Here is a 27,375-nt window from a genome sequence, read left to right on the forward strand (position 1 = left end):
GAAAGTTTCTAAACTGTAAATGCCTGGGACACAATGATACTAATGGTTTTGCTGATTCCCTGGCCTCCCTCTGCAGGAGATTTCACTTTCTGCTATCAGCTGAGCAAAATGTTCTGGAATTTATACTTCTCCTCTGGTTAATTCTTCAGAGTCAAGAAAACTCAAAATCAGTCTATGACAAGGGTAAAAGGAACATTTTTTTAGAAAGTCTGAGGAGCACTGTTGACATCAGCTCAAATGTGCGATTTCTTTTATTACTCATTATGAATCAGTCACCCACTAATTTGCCTTCAGAGCTGCCTATATTTCAAAGTGACATCAATTCTTAGAATATAATGTAACACTCATGACTAAAATGTAATTTATGTTTCTTGAGATACCTCTTTCAAGCAGTAGTAAGACAGGGTCACAGATACTTGATCATCCTCTTATTAAAAAAAAAAAAAAGTCAGCATCTGCCTTTCAGTACCACAGACCATAACATAATTTCTCAATTCTACCTCTAACATGGTTAAGAGGATTTCCAATTAAAATACGAATAACAATTATTGTGGGGCTACATGAAGATCTTAGACCAAAAGGTAACATTAAACAATATTTTACTTTAAATTAATTTCACAGCCAATGTGGGGTCACTTAAAAGGAGAAGAAGGAAGAGGAGGAGGAGGAGGAGGAGGAAGAAAGTAAGAAAAAAACAAGTTTTATATCTAAATGCATAACATTGAGAAATAATACTAATTTCCATGAATAATACTTTATCCATAGTCATCTGGGAATAAGATATTCTACTTATATCTACTTTCTAGATAATAAAGGTAAGCATACAGTGGGAATCTTTTTCAACTGTATCATATACTTCCTTGACTTTTTCTCATCAACTTAGCGACTGGGTTGTCTGCACTGGGGTTTCTTGGGGTAGTAAAGTGGGTAGAGATGCTGACCCTACCCTAAATGACAGCTTGAAGTGCTTACAAATGGCTTTGGTTTTGTAATCTCTTCCTCTGATACTCATGGAAAAATAGAAATTTCATCCTCTTAATTTGTTCCTTCTATCTGCTATTGCCTTGGGAAATTTGAAGAAACAATTTTATTAAAGTTTATTAAAAGTTGTTTTTTAAAGTCACTGAGTGAGGGAGTAGAGATACTGCCTATGGAATTAAAATTCAGAGAATGTGTGTCAGCTATCAGCTTGATAGGTATGTTCCAGAGGATTGAATTTACTCAAAGTCTAACACCAAACAAGTAAGATATTACTGGTCACAAATATAGATGAACAGCTTTTCATTTCCTTTAATAATGGAAGAATTCTAAAAGAAATATATCCAAAATCAGAGGCAGAAAATCTGTGTTCTAATGACACATCTAGTTACAGACCTGAGTTCCATAAAGTAAAAGCACACACAGTGAAGTCTATCACATTGAGAATGGAAAGGTGTAGAGTACAGACCTCTAATTCAAGCCCTGTCACCCACTAGTAGTATGACTCTCGGCAGAAACTTAACTTCTCATCTATCTCATTCCTCTTTTCTTTTCTTTTTTTCATTCCCTTTTTCTAATAAAAAAGAGTAAAATTAGATAAACAATAAGGTCCTTCCAGCTCCAAAAGCCATTACTCAACCCTGAGTCACTGCAGGGGATTGGATATTACCAAGAGGAATCTTTCCCAACTGTATATGGTATACATGGATAGTTGTGATACTATGCATAATGGAATCATAGCTATAACTACCTAGCCAAAGGGAAATAGGAACAGAACCTATGAGTCAGCTTACAAATTATCTACTCTAGGTGATAAAATGCAAAAAGTACTGTAATAATTATTCTCATAATTGATGCCCAAATATAATCTAAAAACTTAAGCTTCTCATGTCTAAGTACTTACCCTTTTCAAATTAAATGCATATGTATACATGCATATATATATATGTATGCATATATATTTCCCAGTAAATAAGAATACCTTTAAAAAATTCTGGAACTTCACTTAAATTATATCCTTTGGGTCTCACAATTGAAATTGACTTGGTCTGTGGATCTCTCTATTGAAAAACTTGTCTTACGTTTATTTGGGTGCCATCTTCAGTTGACTCTACTTTTGGGATCAAGCCCAAGGGTAAGATCCATGTGGCAATGAAAATATAAAACTCTTTGGAGGACTTGACCACAAGGTTAGCAGGGACAGGAAAGAAATAGGTCTAGGGATTAGGAGTATTGAACTCAGATCTAGAAATTGTAAATCTAGTTTCCTTCAAGAAAGACCTTCTACATGACAAAGGCACAGCCCAATTATATGGTTAAGATTCATCTGCATTTCTCCTCTTCAACTTGATCCAGATGCCATTAGTTGGACGAAGAATCAACTCTCCTGCCAGACCAAGTTCTTCTCTTTTCTGGTTGGATTCTACCCAAAAATGCCTCAGGACACAGGAAAGAACAGTCTTTTCTTCCATTATGGCAAACCTTTGACCTTCAAATTAATGTAAATAGCATTAATTTAATTATACATATATCTCAAATCTGAAAATTATAGGTCCTACTAAATGAAACAAGTAACTTTATATTTCCACAGTAGGAACAATCAGAATCATTTGGGATGTTTGTTAAAAATGAAGATTCTTCAGTGCCCTTCTCAGCTCCTACCTAGTGCATCCGTATAGCTGGGGCGGGATAGATGATTGTATTTGAGCAAAATAGCAAATAAATTCTGGGGTCACTGAAGCATGAGAATCACTATTCTAGATGGCTTTCTTATTATTAATTTACCATAGAGTCACCAAATATGCTTCAGATTCATCCTTTTAGATCTGACCTCATTTTACTAACACGTACATTTACATGGATGATAAAATGCTGGAGATCCTAATGCATGGTGATGTGCATTCATTTTAAGTACTTCATATGGCCATATGGTAAGCATTGTTTTCATTTTGCAAGATGCAATTCTTAAAAGCAGGGAACACAGACATTAGGTTAAATAAACTAATTGTTACAAATAAGTTTTCTACCATATAAGCCATATCCTACTTTGATCCAAAATCAATATTTTAAAGCTCCACCATGTAACTGATTGTGCTTTATGTTACGGGCCAAACTGTGTCCCCTTCCAATTCATATGTTGAAGCCCTAACCCTCGTACTTTGGAATGTGACTGTATTTGCAGATAGGATTTTTACAGAGGTCACTTAACTTAAAATGAGGTTATATGGACAGACCCTAATCCAATCTGACTGGTGTTTTTATAAAAAGAAGAAATCGGGATATCACACACAGGCAAGACCCTGTGGAGATAGAGGGAGGAGATGACCATCTACAAGCCAGGCTTTAGGAAGGTCTCAGAAGAAACCAACCCTCTGAACACCTTGATTTCAGACTTCAGATTCCAGAATATGAGAAAATGAAATATCTGCTGTGTAAGCCACCCAGTTGGTATTCTCTTGTTATGGCACCCCTAGCAAATTATTTTATGACAGTCTTTTTTGAAACAATAACATCTAGTGATATAGAAGAAAAAGAAAATCAGTTTTTTAAAGACTGTTGTCGATGAGACACTACATCTCAAAGAAATTATTGTGAGAAACTCATTACCATGTAGGCCAGACAGGTCAAACCAATTCTGATGGATACAAACCTATACAGTTTCTGGGTCCAGCAGAAAAGGGAATGTATGCATATGGGTGGCGTCCTTGCAAATTTTCAGGAAAGAACCGCTCTGGCTGGAACTCCTCGGGATTTGGGAAATATCTTGGATCTCTATGAAGTGCGTAGGGAATGATGATCGCTTGGGAGCCTTTCACAACCTTGTAACCCGCTGTCAAGAGGTAGGCAAAACGCCATAAGAACCAAGTGAGATGGGCATTAAAAAATCCATTCTCCCCACTCTCTTGATTACAGAGTTCTTACCAACTACACAATCTTCGTTAAGATTACGGGCAAATAAGGGAACTGAAGGAAAAAGGCGAAGGCTCTCCTTAATGACACACTCCAGGTATTTGAGTTTCTTCAGGTCTTCTAAGGTAGCAGGACGATCAGACTTCCCTGGTTAAAGGAAATACATGAGATGACAATGAAAGAACTGTCTGGGCTTGGGGGATGGAGGAATCAAAGAGGAATTAATCAAAGCACTGAATGTTAAATACTTAGAGCCAAAATAGGATTTCTAATATTACACATAATCAAAATGAAATGAGACAATGTGTTAAGTGAGAGAAACCAGACACAAAACAAATCATGTATTGTGATTTTTATAATAATCACGATTATGATTCCATTTATAGGAAGTGCTCAGAACAGGTAAATCCATAAAGACTGAGCGTAAATCAGTGGTTGCCTGGGGCTGGAGGAGGAAGAAGGAATGGGGTGTGGCTGATTAACCATATGGGGTTTCCTTCTCCGGCGCTGAAAATGTCACAGAATTAGATGGAGTAACAGTTGAACACTGTGAACGAACTAAATCGTATACTTTAAAATGGTTAATTTCAAGTTCTCAGAGCTTCCAGGTGTGCATCTTCTCTTGGACTTTCCCCACAGCAGCATGGCCCCTAAACGCCTTCATTCCTGTGTTAAACAAAGACATTAAGATCGCCTCCTGCCTCCAGACCAGAGAAGACATCAACCTCTCTGGACTTGCCACAGGAAGAAAAGGAGTATATAGCAAGGAGCAACTGAACATCTTGATGAAGTACAAAAAGAGATACATAGACTTGAGAAAAGCCAGTGAAGAATCTTGAAAGGATAACAGAAATATAACAAATGCCCTGACCATGTTTTCAAAGGAGGTTGGAATTGATCACCAAAATCCCAAATTCTGGGGTAACAGCATCTGTCAACCACCCACAAATCTGCCTTATTCGGAGAGGAAGATGAAGAGGCACTGCATCATCTGACCAGAGTCGAAGTGACAGTGTTTGAAGATATTAAACCAGGTTATAGAATAGAGGTTCATTTTGATTTAAAAAACAAACAAACAAAAAACCAACCCTCTTCCTTCAAAAATAAAGTTCATAGCTGAAATAAAATTTGTGCTCAGTTACTTTCATATTACACTTCAATTTTCTGTCTTTCCATCTACCTAATAGAAGGAGCTGGGGCTCCACGCTTGTTTAATGGGGGTGAGGGACAGAGCCTGGGAGCTGGATATTCCTCAGCCAGCCCAGGTGCTCAAGTTTTCTATTCTTAGCCCCCTCTGCACTGTGGGTGGTCTGAACTGGCTCACCTCCCTGAATTACACATGGTACACAGCTGTGCAGAGAACATTCCACTTGCCCCACCCTCCCAGGATAGTCCTACCTGCATAAACCCCATTCTTGGGCAAAATGTGGAAAAACAGATGAGTTAGGAGACGACATGCAAAATGGTATTTGGTCAGGTCCATGACAGTGCTAAGTTCCTGACATGGATGATGAAGAAGGGGATGGAGGAGGAGGGAGGACAGGAATGTGGAGGCAATGACAGATGGAAAACTGATGGATTCCAGTCTTCCTGTTTTCATTTTCTCCAGTCCACTTGTGGTCAGTCATGCTGTTCTTGACATCTCTCTTCTCTCCTTTATGCCATGGTTTTCAACTTATTTTGGGGGATGATACACTGAGCACAATACACTGGGAAGAGAAACTCTACCCTTTTCTGTTCCAAATCCCTCTCCATCTCAACCAAAACTTCATATAAACAACATTACTATGCTCTGTGGGGGCAGAAACAAAAACAAAAACAAAACAAACAAAAACAAAACCCTTCTGCTCCCTTAGCTCTGCTGGAAGCTGGAGGATGCTTGGCCCTGGAGCAGTGGTACAGAGAATTTTAGTTCTTTTCCTTTTCCTCAGTATTGGGCTCAGAGGTATACTGTGTCTTTGTGTAAATGTGGACACTTACCATTTACCAACATGTATCTACTTTCTCTTGCTTTTATTATTTTTTTAAAAATGGGTGCCTAGAAGATCAGGGACGGGTGGGTTTGAGATGTTTGGATAGGTAAAGTGGGCATCTTGACTACATGGCTTCTCCTTTGGCATTGTGATGTTTAATGGTATCTTTGCAGTTTAAGATGACACTTTAGAAATAAAATTCTCAGGGCACCTAGATGGCTCAGTCAATTAAGCGTCTGCCTTCAGCTCAGGTCATGATCTCAGGGTCCTGGAATTGAGCCCTGCATTGGACTGTCTGCCCTGTGGGGAGTCTGCTTCTCCCTCTCCCTCTGCCTCTGCCCCTGCTCTCTCTCTCTTTCTAATAAATAAAAAAAATCTTAAAAAAAGAAAGAAAATTCTTTCCTCATGACATGAGCACTACCACTCAATGGGAGACTGAATGAGCCTGTAAGACCTTATCTGGAGTTGACATTCTCTATTATAATTTTGTATCTGTTTATTTTTAAATTTTCTCTTTTTTTTTCCTCACTGGGGGAAAAAAGATGATACTTGATTTTAAACACTAATGGTGTGCCAGTTGCTTTGTTACAATAAAACTAAACACACACAAAGAAGTGGCTAACTTTATGTGTAACAAGACAAATTAATACTTGCAACACCCATAGATTAGTTGCTTATGAAATTTTAGAGCTAATATTGGGGGTAGAAGAAAAAGCGAGACACCATTAGTAGAAAGCATGACAAGCGACAGAATAAAGTATTTCAAATAATAGTGTTTTAATTATGTGAGGTCAAAAAGTATTTGTGAGACCAGCAATGAGCTAGACATTGCAGAGGATACAAAAAGTGAACTTACTCCAAAAGGATGTGTGAGCTTTTCAAAGACCAAATTAACTCACCATAGGCAATATGAGAGAAATTAAAATCAATACAGGAAAAAAAACCCGACTATAGAAACAGAGCCAAGAAGTTTAGATTGTCTCCATTCCACTAAATAAAGTCTTCCCTCTTGATATGAAATTCCAGTCCTCAGACAATCTGAACATTAAACTACTTGTTCAGCCTCATCTCTCAATATCTTCTACTCTATGTTCCAAATTCTAGCTGCCCCTCACTGTTCACTACTGTCCTCCAAATGTTTCCACTTCTGTGCCATTGTCCATCTGTTCTCCTCTTTCTAGAATGTCTGTCGTCTCCTCCTTTTACCTTTATTTTTCCTTTCCTACTTCTTTTCTCTATACAACTGCATCAGACACCATTTGTTGGTTGGCTGACCCAATCTTTCATTTTCTCCTTCCAGCTGTGGGAGTCATGTGATATGTGAGTAAACAAAGGGTGAAATTGATGGCACAATGTGTGGCCCCTTTGTGGTTGGCTGGAAATGGCCCCTATATATGTCAAGTACTAATCCCTGGGACCTGTAAAGGTTACCTTATTTGGGAGAAAGTTATCTTTGCAGATTTGTCTCATTAATGATTGACAAATGGGGGAAATATTTTGGATTATACAGGTGGGCTCTGAATGCCATCACAAATGTCTTTATAAGAGAGAGGAGATCTCTCTCTCTCTCCCTCACACACGCACACACACACACACACACAAAGAGTCAGAAAGAGAGAGACAGAGAGACAGAGAAGAGAAGGAGGTGTGAAAAATAGAGGCAAAAATTTGAGTGATGAACCATAAAGGAATGCTGGCAGGGACCAGAAGGGGGAAGAAAAGATTCTCCACTAGGGCTTCCAGAAGGAGAACAACCTGCCAGCGCATCAATTTAGGCTCAGTATTACTGATTTTGGACTTCTGGTGTTCAGAACCATGAAAGAATACATTTCTGTTGTTTTAAGCCACCCAGTTGGTAGAATTTGTTATAGCACCTCCAGGAATCTAATACATTCTTCATTCCCTCTTCCCCTTTCTTTTGTCTTAAAGATAAACATGAGACCTGGAACAACAATCAAGAAGACAAAAGCCACAATGGTGAAGAAGAGAGAGAAAAGAGAACAAGACTGGGCCTCTGACGACACCCCTGTTGGATTCAGCCTAGGACTCTTACCTATACTCCCACATACCTTGCATGCCTAGCTATACAAGCAGATTTCTGCTTGTATAATAGATTGTATAATAGAAATTTATGTCCTGGTCAGATGCAACCCAATATGGAACAGCTTTCCCGGACCCCCTCTAACTATTATCACCTGTTCCCTGCTGCTCCCAAAGAGTACCTTCTTCATATCACTCAAGTGCATAGCCAGGACTCCGTGCTTTACGCACAATGGCTGATTCGTCTACTAAGCAGTGGGGTCCTTAGAGACAGTAGCATTTACCTGTGCATCCCCAGCATCTAGCCCAATGCAGTCACATGCCAGGCAGTTAGCAAATGCCTATAAGTGAGCAGAAGAGACCTTGCAAAAGAGACGGTACTGGAAGGGATCCCACATGGCAGCTTTCTTTCTAATTGCAGTGTCTCTGTAACAGGTCCTACTGCCCTCCTTAATGAGCATGAATGGCATTTGTTTCAGTGGACTCGGGACCCACAGAGCAGGTAACGATGGGGACAAACATACCAAACACGTCCTCCAGTTCACTGTCCACTTGTTTCTGGACTTCTGGGTAAGAACCCAAGAGATATAAGGACCAGTTTATCGCCGCTGCTGTCGTATCATGGCCCTACAAATGTGAGAAGAAACATGGCTTAAAAAGCAGAGTTGAATCGAGAAGACCAGGAATGATGACTCTGTTTTGAGTTGTCTCTGACTTTGACAGCTACGATGTGACTCCAGAACATAACAAATTAATTCCATACAGCATCTCACCTTGGTGAGAAGCAAACATATAAACAGTCCCTTCAAGGTGGAGGTTCATGCTCAGAGACACATTTCACCTCTACATGGAACGGTCTACATGGCGAGAAGCAGCTCAGCTGTGCTGATAAGGTGACATTCCAAGGAATTGGGGCGCACTAGGTAGTTTTATATTTATTTATTTATTTATTTATTTATTTATTTATTTATTTATTTATTTATTTTTCACTAGGTAGTTTTAAAAGGGGAAAAGTTCAAGGGCACCTGGGTGGCTCAGTGAGTTAAGCACCTGCCCTTGGCCCAGGTCATGATGCCAGAGTCCTGGGATCGAGTCCTGCATCATGTCCCTTGCTCAGCTGGGAGTCTGCTTCTCCCTCTGCCCCCTCCCCACTTACGTGCACACACACACTCTCAAATAAATAAATTCCTTTTAAAAAAATAAAAGGGGAAATATCTGACTTTTGTGAGCCAGCTTGCCAGATCTCTACTTCTCTACTTTCACCATTTGCAAGGTAGGCTTTACCTGTCCATGCTGGACAGCAGGGAGCATATACACAGTTCTAAGCATTTGCCACATCAAGAAGTTAGCAAATAGCTTCATTTAATATTTGCTTGAGTTCTAGGAAAAACACTAAACACTTTGCAGAAACTAACACAATTGTTCTTCACAAAACATTCATGAAATCTTGATAATGCTATTTACATTTTAGAGAGCAAATACTGAGACTGAATTTTTTATTTTATTTTGTCTGCTACTGGGAGAAAGCAGGATGAAGCAAAACAAAGCACAGAATTTACAAGGAGCACACCACTGGGCTAGGTGGGGGCAAAAACCTAAGTATCTAATGGCTGGCACCCAGGCAGTGAAAGGCACGGCACTAAAAGCCTGCACCCACCTTAGGAAGGAGGTCACAATATTACAGTCTGTGGTATGCCTTCTATTTGATGCAAAGAAGGAAAAAACTTAGAATTTCAAAGAACGTTAGAACTGGAAGAAAGAGATCATTGGTCTGGCTGTTCACATGAATGTGAGAGGTCACTGGGGGCAGATGGATGTGTGTGCACCATATACATGTATGTATGTATGTATGTGTAGGTAAAGGTACATGCATGACAGTGCATATGTATATGTGTGTATGGACACGCCTGTGTATGTGTGTGTGCACATGTGTGTGCATAGAGGGTGGAGATGTGAGAAGGTCTCTCCACTTCAACATAAGAGCTAATATATTGGGGATTCCTGGGTGGTTCAGTGGTTCAGCGCCTGCCTTTGGCCCAGGACATGATCCTGGAGTCCCAGGATCGAGTACCACGTCAGGCTCCCTGCATGGAGCCTGCTTCTCCCTCTGCCTATGTCTCTGCCTTTCTCTGCCTTTCTCTCTCTATGTCTATCATGAATAAATAAATAAAATCTTTTTTAAAAAGAGCTAATATATCTGCTATATGCTTCCCACAGGCCAGGCACAATTCTTGGTGCACTTTAAAAAATCATTAATCTAATCTGTGAGGCCCATGCTTTGACAATGAGGATGCTGGAGCCCAGAAAGGCTGCATGAGGTGCCCAAGGTCACACATCTAGGACAAGTCATGGCTGAGAATCTGGCCTCCGAGCCCACATGCTTATTCCCTCTCCACTTTTCTCATACAATTTCTTTTCAATAAAGTACTCTGCTTAAAAAATAAGGCTGAAATCACTGATCTAGCCCATCTCTCTATTTTACACATAGGAAAGCTGGGACAGAGATCGGAGATGATTGAAGCCATCTGGTATGGCCAGTATGAACCAGAAGAAGAGCTCGTCTATAGATGTTTAACACGGCCTGCTTTCTGCTACAGCGCACAGACGGTCCTCCCTCGGGAAGAACAGAGGGACGAGCACTGGCATCACATCCAGGCAGTTGCGCAGAGCAACTAACACACCACTGAGCACATGCTGAGCCATCGAAAACTACTGATACCTTTTGCTTTCCTCCACTTCCAAAATATTACCACATGGTGCTTAAAAAAAAACCCATTTCTTTATTTGGCAATTCATATATTCAGAGACTCAGTCCTTGTAATATTTAATATAGTTAGTTAGAATTATCTTGCTAAAAACTGCATCTTTTATTATGACTATTATTATTTGAAGACCAGAAATCTTTTTAGAATCACAAACTGGCTAAATTCTCTAGCAGAGGGCTCTTGTTCCTGCTTTAGTTAGGGGCAGCTTACAGCAGTAGCTATGTCCTCGTGGGTAGAAGCACGAGGAAGACAAACTGCTTTAAAAGGAGCTGGTGAAGAAACAAACTTGTGGGTTTTTAGAGATTAAAAGGAAGTGGGAAGCAATACAGAGAACTGATAGTAATCTCTGGCTGTTCTTCTGCTTGGAAAAGTCTGACAAACATTAGTTTTACTTGAGAAAAAACAAATGTGTCTATGCTGTAACCACCATGAATCAAAGATTTTCTGAACAAGGAAGTTGATCTGATACTTACTTAGGTTCTTAAATTTTATAATTTTTACTGGTGATCTAATGACTCTTCCTTAGTTATGTTAAGCTACTTTAAAATTTCATTAGGGGTGCCCAAGTGGTGCAGTTAAGCATCTGACTCTTAGTTTTGGCTCAGGTCAAGATCTCAGGGTCATGGGATCGAGCCCCAGATGGGGCTCTGAGCTCAGTGTGGAGTCTGCTTTGGATTTCTTTCTTCTGCTCCTACTCCTCTCTCTCTCTCTCTCTCTCTCTTTCTCTCTCCTAAATAAATAAATAAATCTTTAAAATAAATAAATCTTTAAAATAAATAAACTTTTATTAAACTTCTAAAAATATGTTAAAGATTCTAAAAAAATAACTGAAATTTATTTAATGATACCTAAAAATAACAATGATATAAAATACCTCAAACATGAAGGTGTCAACTTCTTCTCGAACATCTTCATGACGTAGCTTGTTCCCTTCATCATCAGTCACATTTAAAAGCAAGTCAAGAAAAGCTCTGCGTTTATTTTTGGAGGGGGAGCAGTCCTTGTCAGCACTTCCATGTTCTTCGTCTCTCTTCAGTTCACTGGCCCGTTCAGTGATGACCTTTGATTTAAACAATCACATGCTTTTGTTTGGAATTTATTATAACCCAACAATATACTTTTCTATGAAAATATACTAGCTTCTTTAACTTATTTTTTCTGAGACTATCCTATCCTTGCTATCTCAGCAATAACTTAGGCTCTTGGAAAAATATAACCATGCTTCCTTTTGAATTTTAGGGCATTAACTGATAAGACTTCTAAAAATGAATTTAGTATCAGACAACTTCAGAATTTTCAAGTGCTATTTTTACAGTCTTTCCAATGGGGTATAGCGTAATCATCTCTAGAGATCAGAATGAGCCAACGAGACAAAAATATAGGTGCTGGAAAGAACACAATCCTTAGATAGTAGACTAATTACACATTGTTCTAATTACATGTTGGAGAAAAGAAATAGCAAGTTGACAGCTCACCTGTTTGCTTGCTGTTCCTTCTGGCTAGACTGCTCCTTCCTCTGTGTGGCTGGCTCCCTCCTTTCTTTCAAGTCTCTGCTCCTCATCACACTATCAGAAAGACCCTCCCTGATGGCTGTGATGCTAGTCCCTAGCACTATCTTCCCATGCTTACTCTACTTTTTCCCATTTCCCCTGCCATCTGGCATGATGCTACACTTGGTACTTTGTGCCTTTCTCATCTAATTCAAATGTATGACCCATGTGGTAGAGAATTTGTGTTTGTTCATTGATATATTTCCAACCTCTAGAACACTGCCTGGCATTTTAAAAACACTCTTTATTTGTTGAATGAATGAAAGCATTAAGGCCCATCAATGCAATTTGGCTATACATTTCAACTTTTTTCTCCTATCAGGAAATTCATCAAACCTGCTGGTTAGTGGTTTGAATGAATAGATACTAAGTTCTTTGAAGGCAAGCTCTCCAATGGAACCCCTGGTGCACAGCATTCAGGATACAATTTTCAATGTTTTATTAAATGAATTATACTGTTTATCATTAATTATTGATATTAATGTTTAGGATTCATTAATTTAGGATTCATTAATTATTGATATTGATATTAATGCATGAAATTTGAGGATAAATTCAATAACACCCATAGAATACAAACTGTTGGCTACTCTCCTATAGCCAAGTGGTTGTTCTATATTCATTTTTTACAACAGACTGACATCCTATATCCAAAACAACATCACTATCTCTTTGCTATCTTTGAATTAGAAATAAAATAGTAAAATCCAATTAATTTTAATTTTTTCCAAATTGAAATACTAAAATAAAGGCCCTTTGCCTTTGAAAACTACTGTCTAAAAAAAAAAAGAAAAAGAAAGAGAACTACTGTCTAATCCAAACATTTTCCAGAAGACTCTTATAATCCTCTTCTCTTTATTCTTTTAACATAGCACTCAGTTTGTTCATAAATATCCAGTACATATTTTTTAAATAGATAACCTCCCTTACTAAACTAACCTCTTCTAGGATAGAGAACATATATGTCTTACTCATTACTATATTTCTAACATTTGGTAAAGTATTTGGCACTTAGCAAGTGCTTAATTAATATTTACCAAATACAGGATTGAAATGTAATCATGTTGCCTCCTTTTTTCCATTATTCAATTCAATTTTTATGAGGCACAGGCTCCACGGTCCTGCACTAGGTATATTGACAAAACCTAAAAATCATGGATTTAAAAATTTCTGGAAATGGATGATGGTGATGGCTGCACAGCATTGTGAATGTAATGCCACTAAACTGGACATTTAAAATGGCTACAATGGCAAATTTTTATATTATGTATATTTTACCACAATAAAAAAAAGTAAACTGAGGACTTACATTATTGGTAAAATTATGTAGGATCTCTAGGTTCCTTTTGTGTTCCCGGCCTTCTTTAAACATAAGAAACAAAAAGTCAAGCCAGAGCCAGGGCATCTTCATTCTTCGATGTATCGTATCACTCATTCTATAAATAGGATAAAAATATATTGGCTGATCCATGGAAAAATGTGTATTTCTTTAGCACCTACTCTCAACAGGGTAATATATGGGAATGAGGTCTATTTGTCTTAGAGGCTACTAAGAGCTCCATGCTTTATGCTCAATAATGAATCCATGGGCTTTTACACATCCAATGAAGCTTACAAATTTTAATGCTTTCATTAGTGGAAGGAAGAATTCATTAGAAAACATCCTTACAAGATCTGATGTCTGCTTCTGTTTCTTCAGAAAGAATTCCTGACCTCATAAGGCTGCTGTGGCTCTTGGATCACATGTTGGGATGAAATATGCCTCTTTTTAATATCCACTCATTTATCACTCCTCTGGAGTGATAAAACCACTGGTTACCCTCTTCCACAGAAAAGTGCTCATTAAGTACCCATCTGTCACACAGCTGTCTTGAGTAACTCCCTTGTCATTTCCAGTGATAAAGAAGCAAGACCTCAACAGGATTCCCTCCTTCGAGATTGACTTAGACACCAACTCTTCAGAGACATGTTTTCTGACCACTCATCCATAGGAAATATCCCTGTTTTTCTTTTTTCTTTTCTTTTCTTTTCTTTTCTTTTCTTTTCTTTTCTTTTCTTTTCTTTTCTTTCTTTTCTTTTCTTCTTTTTTTTCTTTTCTTTTCTTTCTTTTCTTTTTTCTTTTTTTTCCTCTTCTCTTCTTTTTTCTTCTCTTCTCTTATTTCCTTCCTTCCTTCCTTTTTTAATTTTTTGATAGAGAGAGAAAAAGAGAAATCTCAAGTAGAGGGGAAGAGGGAGAGAGAGAGAATACTAAGCAGACTCCCTACTGAGTACAGAGCCTCACAAGCCTGACCTCATAACACTGAGGTCATGACCTGAGCCAAAATCAAGAGATGGACACTTAACCAATGGACCCACCCAGGCACCACCTCTGTTTTCCTTTCTAATGTCAACTTGATCCTTTCTTTCTAAGCAATTATTGGAATTTATGTTTATATTTATTTGTTTCAATGCATGTCTCCCTACTAATCTTCCTGTTGGTGTGCCCCTTAAAACTGTTCAGCACCTACTACAATGAATGGCAGATTACAGATGCTCCATAAATACGTATTTATTTATTAAAATAAAGTAAACTGAGCAGTGAACTTAAAGATAGGCTATATCAAATAAAATCCTGGCCCCAAATCGTAATAGTTGAATAACTACAAGCCATCTTTAAAATAAAATTGTTTTGATTGAAAAATAATACATACTCAGAGTAGAAAATATGAGAAAGGAAAATGAACAACAAAAGCAAAACACAGTAGGAAATAGAAGCCCACACACAAAATAATAGTAACTATAGCTGATATTTTGGTATAGTATCTTCTAGCTTTTCCTGTCTATAAAAAATTTTTTGTACCTAGTAGTTACCATTCTTTAAAACCTGGTTTTATTTTTACCACTTAGCATTGTAATCTCTCAATATATTGTAAAATAATCATTTTAAAATTATGGCATAATCTGGGTGTGTCATAATTTACAAAACTGTTCCTCTACTGGTAAAATATATGCTTCAATGACGAGGTCAATTTTAGTATAAAGTTTCATTTCGAAACAATGAAAAAGATACAAATTATTAGCAATAATTTTTAAAGCCCTAAGCAGCAATCATTTTAAAGATAATTACACGGACTTCACTTACCTGTAGATGGCACGAACATACTCAGAATCCTCATTATTTTGAGCCCCAATATTCTTCCCCATAGCTGTTTCTGTAAAATAAAGACAAGAAGCAACCACTCAATTCTAGCACATAACCTGTGTTTATTTTTCAGTGGAAAACACTCAGAAAAAAAAAAAAGGACTTAAGTTCTGTTGTTCTTATAGAGTTGAAAATGGCTCCCTCCCTCTTTTGCTCCTTCTCCTGTAAATTTCTCCTCCTGCTTCCTGCTTCTTCCTCCCTCTGCCCTTCCTGGCATGTTGGATCTGTGACTGCTCTGCTCAAGACCCTCACAGTGGCTGCTGCTTCTCAGGGGGCTGAGCAATAGGGCCACCCTGAAAAGTACAATATCCTTTCCCATCTCCTTATTTGCCTTTCCACTGGAATGCTATTTTCTGTTTGGGCCATTCTATCTTTACATCAGAACTTTAGAAAGAAATCAGTAAGACTTACCACAAATTATATCTAATGCACAAAGAGTGATGTAAAAAAAGCAGTTAAATGCTTCTTGGTTAACATGTTTTTCAAGCTTATTAACCAATATATTTGCGTGTTCATTCATGACATCTAAGAAATCTTCCAGAATCGTAAAATGGAAAGTGGGTGTTAACATTTTTCTCCTAGATCGCCATTTGTTTCCAGTACTAGAAACACAATGCATGGTTACAAATAAGAGAAGCAACATCAGAAACAAATTATAAATTTAGTCAACAAATCTCTAGTGAAAGGGCTTAATCTACAGATCCTCAAATGCTTCGGTCAGAATGGCAAAGATTCATAGAGTGCTAAGAATGTGGATAGTTTAGATATTATTCTATATTACTAATATTTAAGGGAGCACTCATAAAAACTGAATAATTTGAGAATTGTTCTAAATTTCTCAGTTCTGAGTTTTTAAAAATTAGAATATCTTTTCTCCCCTCTATTAATACCTTAGTCCTCAGATGATCCTCATGGTCTGTACTTCTACTTTGAGCTCTATTATCTTCAGATTACCCACAGACCCCAGTAAGGGTCCTGCCTTTCTCTTGGCAGGTCCTCTTTCTGAGGATGGAGTCCTGTTTCTGGACTCCAGTTCTAGGACTGAGGTTTTATGCTCCATATGTGTCTCTGAGGCTGACTGCCTTTTTCACTGGATTTTCACAAACTACCTGCCCCAAACTCTCCTTGGCTTTACTCCATTCATACACCTGACCTGATTCTTCTTGAAACACTGCTCATCATCATTACTGAGTCCCGTGGTTGGAGATTACCATACACCCTGGACTCTTGTCTGACAGAACCAATTGTTCTCCAGACCTTTCCTTCCAGTCTCTTTCCTACTTCCTGGCACCACAGTCTTACAGACAGGACAACTACTTTGTGGCAATTCCTGACATAACATGTTACCAATGGAAGTAACTCTTTCTATGAGACAGCTTTACAAATTTACACTGACATACCTTGTAAGAAGTCCTAGGCCAAGCCATGGTTCTAGGAACTTGTATACATAGGATTTGTCGATTTGCCTTGAACTAGTTAAAATTACCTCGGAAAGAAAAAACATGAGAGATATATAGATAGACATCAAAACCATTTCAACAATAAGTTTAATTCTACCTGGCTAGAACACTTTTAAACTAACATCTCATAGCTATTACTTCTCTGGGACTCATTTTTTATTCCTGTGCCTCAAAGAAAGTCAAGTAGAGTTTTGAACATGTAACTATCATTTGGTCTTGGGACTACATGGAATTGAGAAAAAGGAACTGTCCAGGATGATGCCCTGGTTCCTACCATGAACTAAGAACCAAGTGGAGTCATTTATTGAGGGTGAGGGGATAGGGGAGAGGAGGTAAGTGAACCCAAGTATGACCACATCTAGGGAGATAGAAATCACAAGTTCATTTTTGGGCATGTTGTCATGGAGACATTCAAGTTGCTATGCTCTGAAACAGGAATGATGCTCAGGATAAAGACTGAACTAGAAGCACACATCTGAATATCTCCAGCATGGAAGTAACACTTTGAAAGCCATGAATGCAGTCAGATCACCTGGAATCCAAGTGAAGTAGAAGGGATAAGCATTTAGGTCCGAGCACAAAATGCTCCCCAGGCTCCCAGCTGCAGCCATGTACTCTGGACAGATCTCTACACACACACACCAAGCCTGCTCACATCAAGTCAGCTCAGCAGCGTGAAATCCTATGCCTGTCTCCTCACTCTTTACTCTGAACAAGGATGCTACAATGTGGTACAAGAGAAATCCAACATGTTCACTGCAATAACTAAGAAAGACATACCCCAGCATTATGGCCTAGGAAATTGTGTTTCATTTTGTTCCATGAAAAGGAGCTCTGTTTATCCCCTTTTTACTCCCTGATCCAAATCCCTTTTACCATCAAACCACAAGATAATCTCCCTGGTGTCATAATGATAAGTAAAAGGTATACAGTCTTTTTGAGCAGTTAACAGCATGCATTAATGCTATTTGCCCTATCAATACCAGATGAGCAATCCTTTTTGGGAAAATTAACTTGGAAAAATAAACTTGTAATGGATGTGAGACTCTGATCACCTTGGGAGAAACACTCATACTTTATTATTCTAACATTTTTGGACTTGTGAAACAGTGCCTGTTAGATAATATGTGGGCTCACTTATGGAATAATCCATTTATGGTTCTATAAAACTATATCCTTATGCAGACTTTCCAAAAAAGGAGAACAAGTATCTTGGGTCTGATAACAAATATGCACAGAGGCTGCTTCATCCAGAGCCTGCTACCCTCCCCAGGATTTAGACTATATCTGGAAAGCATTAAATGGCACCTACAGAGCCAAAAATACTTAATGAAATGCTCAATATACTGAATTCAATTCAATATAGGAATACTGTTATTATAGTTCTTCTAATGAGCCTTTCACACCACCAAATATGCAGTGGAGCAGTGTTCCTATTAACCACACACTCACCTCTACATTTTCAGCACTATAAATGGCCACTATTGGTATGGGCCCAAGCCAGAGTTTCAGGAGTGGCAGGTGTCGGGATTCTTCGCTGTAAAGAATGACCTGCTGAAAAAATTCTGGGAGAAAATATTTAATTTTCAATGAGTTTCTTGTTGTGTCTTTTGGGTTTTTTAGGAGGGAGTTGTTTATTTATTTACTTTGGGCAAGTCACTTAATATTTCCCAGACCTCTCACATCTTCAAGGTAAATCACATAGTGCCTATTAAATGATAAAATAATTGAATTGTGTAGGAAATTTAATTATGAGTAAGAAAACATCCAAGAAACGTGCACCTCCAAAGAACCCAACCCTTCCTCTCAAGGAGCTTCTAACCATGGGAGATGGTGACTTTTGTAACACCAGAGAAAATGAAATGGTTGCTAAAACATAAGCTTAAGTCTGGGGAGTGACTGATTCTCACTGAGAAGACTGAACAATATCATGAAGGAGAAGGCATTTGATCATTAAAAAAAAAATGACTTGTATTTTTATAGGCAGAAAAGGGGAAGAAGTAGGAGTAAAACAGAATGTAAGCCAAGCAGCAGAAATAGAAAAGCAGAAGCACAGAGGTCTGGAAATTCCCTGTAGGTACAACCAAAGCATCAGATGGGGTGATACCTCTGGAAGAGGAGATTGGAGCATTGGAGAGTTTGATTTTCTTTTATATACTCTAAGGAGTAATTGGAAGTTTCCAGTGAGAACTAGCACGACTGGAGTCATATTTTAGGACAGTAACACCAATGTGGTGACATCCACAAATCACCGGGGGATGCTGGGGCCACAGAAAGCCTCTCAGGATGGGGAAGAGGCTGAGATTCAGTGCAGCCAGTTAGGGGCATCAACACGCATTAAATTTACTCCTTAAAATAACTCTGCCATACAGTTACTTTTACAAGTAAAGGGGGGAAAAACCCCTCTAACTTAGAGAGTTTTAATATTTGCTTTATATATTTTGGTGCTCATCTGTTAGGTGCAAATATATTTACAAATGCTATAACTTCTTGTTGGATTGACCCCTTTGTCATCGTGGAACGCCCTCTTGGTCGTTTATGACAGTTTTTGTTTTAAAGTCTCTTTTTTGTTCTGGTATTAGTATAGCTTCCCAGCTTTCCCTTGGTTTCCATTTGCATGAAACATCTTTTTCTATCGCTTCCCTGTCAATCCGTGTGTGTCCTTATATCTGAAATGAGTCCCTTATATGCAGCATAGATATGGGTCTTGTTTTTCTACCCATTCAGCCACACTAGGATTTTTGATTGGAGAATTCCATCTCTTTACATTAATTACTGATATTGCCATTTTGTTCAGTGTTTTCTGGCTGTTGTTGAAATTCTTTTCTGTCCCCTTTTTCTTCTCTTGCTCTCTTCCTTTTAGAGAGTTTTAAGCAACTTCTCAAATATAAACAACATGGTTGCAAAGCTGGAAATTGAGCAGAACTTTGCCTGATGCCAGATTCTAGGACTTGCTGGATTTAAAAGTCCCTTTGTAAAAGCTGGTATGTTGTCACTTTCTACACTCAGAAAGTAACTCCAAGAATTACTTTAAATACTCCAATCAACTCACAGTTTATTTTGAAACAGGTCTCATTGGCTAGAGATTTCAATTCTTAGAAAAAATTTCCCAAAAGAACATGATGAGGTTGTTTAAGTGCGTTATTTCTTGTTTCTTAAACCTCAGGGTAGAAGGAGAGGTTAGCTCTGTTACAGTATTAACCAGGATAATTTTTACAACCACTGTATCTAAATGCATTACTGGATCAGTTGTGACATTAGTCACATGCTATTTAGCTGGTGAAAAGTTAACTTGGATTTCTCCTGCCAGAAAACAATTCCAATATTTTGACAAACACCCCCATGAGGCCTTATTTATTCCGGTGAAGTTGAGATGACAGCATTTTGGGGGTGGAACAGCGAGGGACAGAGGTGGAAAAGAAATTATCCTTCAAGCTTTGAAGTTAAGTTGTAAAACTTATCTACAGTTCATTTGGGGTAAAATTGGGTTGTGGTCCTAGGTTTATTTTAGAATACATCATTTTGGGCAAAAATTTTTTTTTCAGCTCTGGGTATCCCACCTTACACACCGAGAAAAATAAAGTGCTAAGATCTAATTCACCACCCCTGCTAGGAAACTGAAAACACCAGGTACTTTTGAGAGCTTTCTAACTTAAAGTGGTTTGTTCTTTCCCTCTCATCAACAGAGCATACATCAATCTCTTCAAAAAGATATCAGTAAAAAACAATTCCCTGTTTAATAAAGAAGGTCTTTAAAACATGCTGTGTACATTTGCCAGGAGGGCCTGCCCTCATAGTTTACCGGTATTATGTAACCTCCTTAAGAGAACTGAAATGAGAAGGCCAAGAAGGAAACAAAGTTGTGGGCAAGTCTTGTGATGTGGGGAGGGAGGGAGGGAAGTCTCAAATTAGTTTCTAGTCCCTGATTTTGCAGAAGCGGTGGACTGGGTGGAGGCCGATGGTAAGTATTGAAAGGGACTTGTCCTGTTCCAAAGAAGTTTCTGCCCTCAAGGCTCTCAGAGCCAAGAGACAAGACAGGCAGTGTTTGGAGACAGGAGTAGCTGCCAAGTGGGGAAAGGAGGAAAAAGCAGCACAGAACTTAAGAAATCCTGCGTCCTCGCCTATACATAAAGAAAAAGTTCGCGTGAAACGGGGAGCTCGCTATTCTTTCTCCCAACAAGCTAGCACCCCAAGTAGAGATGCTCTGGGGGGGGGGGGGGCGAGAGGGTGGTCGGCGGGGAGGAGGTGCGGAGCGGGCTGAGGCGCGAGGAGCTGCTGCACCCTGGGGCTCCCCGCTAGGGGGGCCGCGCATGCAGGGAGCCCCCACCCGCACCCCACCCCGGAGCAGGTGCGCCCGGCCGGGCCGCGTCCCCTACCTCTCCCGTCGGGCTTCATCAACAGCGAGTGTCCCACCAGCGGGTAGGCGCCGGGTAACGTGGGGACGGCCCTCATCTGCTGCCATTTCTGCGCGTAGCTCGCCAGCATCTGCAGGAGCCTCACCACTAGGGTGGCGCCCGCCAGCGAGGCGGCGCCCAGCGCGCCCCACAGCAGCAGCTTCTGCCCCAAGGGCACCAGCCACAGCGCGGGCATCGCGCAGCGCTCGGCTCCGCACGGCCACGGCCACTGCCCGCGGGGCGGCGCGGGGCTCAGCTCCAGCCCCTGGTCCTGGGAGGAGTCCCGGGACTCCGCAGGGATGCTCGCGCGCCCCGCGGGGGGGAGGTGGCTCCTCTCCTCCTCCTCCCCCTCCTCCTCCACCTCTTCCTCCTCCCCCTCCTCCTCCCCCTCCTCCCCCACCCCTGCCCCGCCCGGGGCTTCTCGCTGCAGGGGTCGCCCCCGGGACCAGGCTGGAGCCTCCCGGGCTCCTAGGAGCGCACCGCTGGGGCTGGGTGGGGGGGGGTGGGGGGGGCGGTGGTGGTTGTGCCTGCAAAACCCTACGTAATGCACACCGGCCTCTTTGTTTGGACAAGCAGAAACCGAAAGACCGGAAAACAGCTCCGGGGTTCCGCAGAGTGTTGCTAAATGGAAATGAAGGCATTTAAGTGAAGTGGGGAGGAGGAGGAGGAGGGTGAAGGGCGGGCTGAGCTTTGGGTTTTAGGTCTCTGCTGCTGGTCACGGGAGAACGCCAGCTGGGGACAAGGGTATGCTTCAAAAGTGAAATAAAGGGGCATCTGCAGAGCTCCCCCCCCCCCCCCCCTGGCGGGGTCTCTAACCTCATGCTTCCTTGCGCAAGCCGGCCGCGTTCCACTGTTAGGACTGGCCGCCTGCCCCCAGGGCTGTCCCCGGCTTCTGCATCACTCAGAGCACTCTCTACTTTGATCGAGGGGAGCTCTAAGGGCAACAACCTTGGGAGCACCAATTTTCGGTTGGCATCAGGTGCCTGAGACAAGGGACAGCTGCATTGCTGCGATGCTAATATTTTCCAAAACATCCTTGGGACCGTGAAGAGCCAGCACCTAAAAAAGGACAAGTGGCGGGGGCGGGGTGGGGGAGAGCGGTCAAAGCCTTGGAAAGAGATTGAAGGAAGAGACGCTGGGAAGGGAGGGCTTGGTAAGGAGACAGTAGTTCTGGCCTGCTCTCAAAAGGGAGCGAAGAAAATCACTGAGCCTGCAGAAGGAAAGGGCAGTGACAAGGATGCTGGAATTCTGTCCAAGGGCTGGCTGTGGGTCCTATCACTTTCCTTCTTTTCCGCAGACAAGGATACCTCCCTCAAGCCTGCCTCCACCTTAAAAATAAAACTGTCAGTTCTTTTATCAGCAAAATGGGTATGTTTGGGAGTAGTAGAGAATTGCAATTTGAGGCAAAAGACAGCAAAGTCATAGAGGAGCCCAGAGTACCAGGGAGAAAAAAGTGCTCCCTTATCCAGGAAAGAGGGAATTGGTGATGCTGTTGGAAACAAAAAGTCCATTCGCTAAACTGGGAGTTCCAAGTGTAGTGGCTTCTCATTGGCTGAGTTGTAAGAGGACTCTCATTGGCTGTGCTGTTGCCAGGGGAGGAGAAAAACCTTTCTTCCTCCCAGCCGGGATAGTGAAGAGGTATCCCTTGCAAGGATTGTATCTTTCCGTTGGGTCTGAGATTGAGGAAGGGGAGTAGAGGGGAGTGCTCCCCCTGCTGGCCTCCCACTCCATTTTAGAGGAAGGGTCCCTTTACCAATTTACAAAGAGCCTGGTAGCAGGTCCCTGAACTATAGCAAAAGCAGCAAGGAAGATGGTAAATTGAGAAATGCTCTGGATTCCTACTCTGCTTAATTAGATTAGTTTTCACCGTAGCTATTGTATAGATTTCACACAGCCATTTACAGCGCCTCTTTGAAGTAGAGAGAAACATTGCCTAGTGCTTTTCTCCAACGGATTTTTTTTTTTTTGTCATCTGTAAGTAGCAATATGGAAAGAGTCTTATGAAATACTAAGTAGAAAACAAATAATAAAACAAGTTGCAGAACTGAATATATAATGTCATGTCATCTTTGGGAGAAAAAGTCTATCTCCAAACTGATGTCTGGAAAGAATTCTACGGAGTGGGAATGGAGAAGAGCTTGCACTGTTTTTTACTCACTTCTACATTGTTTAATCATGTTAAGAACTTAAGAAAATTATTTAATACCTTTAAGGGTATCTCATGATTTTTATTTTCTAAGGGATTGAGTCCACATCTCCCTCTCGTTCCGTTCCTCTGCTCCTTACAGAAAAATCCCTCAAAAGACTGGCCGTGCCTGTTGGCTTTGATTCCTCTCCTCATATTCTCTCCTGAACCCTCTGCAATCAGGCCTTGTCCATTCCACTAACACAGATCTTGTCAATTTTACCAATATCATCCCTGTGGCTAAATCTTCAAATCATTTCTTGGCCCTTACGAACAGCATCCAACATATTGGAGTCCTTGTCACCTTCTCGGAAAACGTTTTCTTTCCACTTGACTTTGAGCATTCCCCGTTCTTTGATTTTTATTCTCCCTCACCAGTCATTCCTTCTAGCTCTGCTGGTTTCTCTTCACATCCCATTCCTCTAGATATTAAGAGGCCCAGGACCCAGCACACTTGTTTTCCCTGAATCTCAACACTCAGTCACTTGGTAATCTCATCCACTTCAGCACTTAAATACCGTCTATATGTTGACAGTTGCCAAATGTATCCCTCTAGTCTGCATTTCTTTACAAACCGGGTGTAGGTCCTCAAATGCCTCCGTGTTCCCACTTAGGCATCTAATAGGCATCTCAAACGTGACATATCCCAGGATGTTCCCTAGTGTTAAACCAAAGCCTAGGAGTCAATCTTGACTCGTTTTCATCACACTATACATCCAATGCAGCAGCAAATCCTATTGGCTCAAGTTTCAAAATATCTCCAAAGTCCCTTGACTCCTCACTAGCTGTACCACTATCATCTCATCCGAACATCACCTGGGGTCAGATTACATCACTCTGTCCTGAAAACTCTCCAGTGGCTTCCCAGTTCAGTTAATTTACCATTCCCAAAGTCAGAAAGGATCTTATCCCTTCAGCTCCAATTACTTCACCAGTCTCATCTCCTACCACACACACCCCTGCTAAATCCACACCACATCCCACTAGCCTCTTTGCTATTCCTCAAACCTCCAGGTATGGTCCTGTTGCAGGCCTTTGTGTTTTTTCCTCTGTCTAGCATAATTTTTCATATATATGTGCTTCTCTTCTCATCTTCAAGTCTTTGCTAAAATATTGCCTCTCAATAAAGTTTTCCCTATTTTATCTAAAGTTGCAGCTCTTGCCAATGTTACCTTGCCATTTCATGTTTCTTCATAGCACTATTGCTATCTGACCTTGCATTATGTTTGTACTGATTTGTTTATAATGGGTTTCCTCTGCTGGAATCTAAGTTCTATTAGGGCAAAGACTTTGGACTTTGTCTTGTTCAGTCCAATGCTCAGAACAGAATCTTACACAAAAAAGGTACTTGCTGAATATTTGATGAAATAATAAATCCATGATTATCACACAGGAATGTCATCTTCTGGAGAAAAAACTTAAATTGGCATAAACCCTCACAAACATGTATGGTTATGTATTTTTAATTCCCTGGGAAAGGTTTGCTATGCAGCTAAAAATAAATGAGTGAATAATCTGTGTATTAGAAACTGGAGAGGTACATAAATCATATAAAAATTGGAAATCAAAAGAAGCCTTATGAGTAAAATGAAGTTTTGAAAATTCTTTCAATACTTTTGTTAAAAATTAAAGAGCTAAAATCCTGAGTAATGATCTGTAGTCATAAGAAAGCAGGGGCATTAAAAGTATAATACCCACCTGTTTTATGACATAAAACTGTACCTCTTAATTGGCATAGAAATTCCATTCTAGTTCAGAATAACATCAGTATGGATATTCCGTTGATATTTAATATATAAAATTTAGCAGTTTTCTGGTATTTTACATGTGTTTACGTTATTCTAAAATTCCTTCATTCTTTCCTTGGTTTTGGATGAATTGACAGATATTTCAGTTAATGTAGTCATTAACCTTCATTTAAAAATAGACCTTAGGAGTTATTCAATTTGCCTTTTTCAGTTTTTAACAAAGAAATTCTATGACTCATTTATCAAGGTGGATTATGATGGAAGCACTGCCCCAATTTTTCCCTAATCAGTTCAAAAAGCACCATCCTTGATATAAGCATTATTTACTAACCTCTAAATCTCATTTAACATGAAATAAATTATCTTTAATACAGGTGTAAAAACATATGCTCTGAGCAGATCTTTTTTAAATTCAGTGGCAGAGCCAAGTCTGTTATCTCTAAAATTGTACTTTATCCTCCAACTGAAAATGTTTAGAAGATGCAAATTAGGATTGCTGGACTTGGTTCTATTTTTTGAAAGCATTTTTTATCAATACATGTATAAAGAATAGATTCTAAAATTTATATACAAAGGAATAGATTCTTATTTACAAAACTCAGAAGCCACACAAAGTAAAGCTACCACAAAATATATTCAGTGGTTCTCCAGGAGAAACTAATTTATCTTCAATACTCATCCTTAATGTTAGTTTAGAATGCATAGCAGTCATTTTCTTTCTAGTCATTTCTTTCCTTCTAATGCTGATTAGGAAAGGAGGTGTATGGTTCCTGGAAGCTGGTAGAAATTAGCCTGAGCAGTTCTGTTAAGAGCAGGGTGGATAAAATGAGTACAGTTGGCCGTAATTAGGGACCAGAGAGCCCAAACTAGAAGCCCTTAGGAACCGGGAATCCAGACTGCTCCCATGTCCAGGAATTCTTCCTAGATGGTAGCTGCTAAATTAACACTAATATTTTCTCTTGAAAGTTTCTTTAGCTGATGTTGGGGGGGGGGGGAGTTTAGAAAATTCTCCAAATGTTTCAGTCTGCTTTGTGTGGGTAACTAAGCATTAAAAATGCTACCTAGAGTTGCAGAGCTGTGGCCATCATCCATCTACTCCCTAACATGCTCTGTTACTATAAGAAATGAATCAGGAATGGAAGGGAGCAATGATCAGAGGAGATGGGGCTCTAGCATCACATATGTTCCATCATTCCGTGATCAAGGACAATACTAATTCTAGTCCCAACATACTTTTTAATTTCAGATATCTATAGATAGGCCAAAATCTTCTTTTCTTACAGTGGAAATATGTCTGAAAATACATGTCCATGATGATAGATAGATGAAATTTCATTTTGGGTTAATAAAATATAGATTGATAAATTTAAGTGATGGGGGAAAAATGGTGATTTGAGATCTGAGAATCTAAAAGTGAACCTAAGAATATAAGTCACTATAAAGAAAAAAACATGGGGTGGGGAAGCAAAAGAAAATGACCCTAGAGCTTGACTTCCAATTCGACCATGTCTCCTTGGCATTCCCTATTTCATTTTCTATATGACTATCAGACAGGGACACATTCTCTGAAGGAAAGAAAGCAGGGCAAGAGGACAGAGAGGAGAGAACCGCTGCCTTAGAAGGGTCAGGAAGGCTTTCTGGCAGAGGTGACATCTGAGCAAAAGTCAGCCTGTGATCAAATAAGGGAAGAGGATGCTGAAAGCCTTCCCTCAGTGGATGAACACCTTCACCTGTAAACAACAAGGAGGAAACCATAAATGATATATTATGTTTATGTTCAGATTTAAAAATCAATAAATTCGGGCTACTTTTGAATCAATTGGGTTTGTGAGCCTCTTTGAGGAATGGCAATTCCTCAAGCCATTTTTGTTTACTAGTTTTCATGCTCAAATCCAGTTGATTCAAAAGTAGCCCAAATTAATTGACTAGAACAATCTGAATCTTAGGTAAACCGACACACTGTACCAAAATGGGTTTGCTATTTTCTAGAGAAGAGAGTGATATGTATTAATGATCAGGATTTGGACAGCTCAGTGACAGACTGAGACTCCAAACACATGTCAAGACACAACATTACAAAATGGCTTATTCCTAGATAATATCCTCTCATATGTTAAGTAGTATGTGGATACATATACTAATTATGTGTCTGTGTATAATTGATAAAATGATGGATTACAAACATGTTAGA

General features: G+C 39.9%; 1 protein-coding gene across 1 annotated transcript; it reads right to left on the reverse strand.

Annotated features, from left to right (window-relative positions):
• Window positions 1–1,266: 1,266 nt before the first annotated feature.
• On the reverse strand, window positions 1,267–21,504 carry CYP4V2 (cytochrome P450 family 4 subfamily V member 2). The gene is made up of 11 exons (XM_038560324.1): window positions 21,234–21,504; window positions 18,310–18,422; window positions 16,798–16,883; window positions 15,809–15,999; window positions 15,338–15,407; window positions 13,526–13,652; window positions 11,541–11,726; window positions 8,426–8,528; window positions 3,901–4,035; window positions 3,629–3,808; window positions 1,267–2,467 (listed from the first exon to the last, which is right to left on the reverse strand). The coding sequence occupies exons 1-11, from the start codon at window positions 21,445–21,447 to the stop codon at window positions 2,295–2,297; spliced, it is 1,578 nt and encodes a 525-aa protein (XP_038416252.1). The 5' UTR covers window positions 21,448–21,504; the 3' UTR covers window positions 1,267–2,294.
• Window positions 21,505–27,375: the final 5,871 nt, after the last annotated feature.

This window comes from Canis lupus, chromosome 16 (genome assembly GCF_011100685.1).
Source record: "Canis lupus familiaris isolate Mischka breed German Shepherd chromosome 16, alternate assembly UU_Cfam_GSD_1.0, whole genome shotgun sequence".
NCBI classification, from domain to species: Eukaryota; Metazoa; Chordata; class Mammalia; order Carnivora; family Canidae; genus Canis; species Canis lupus.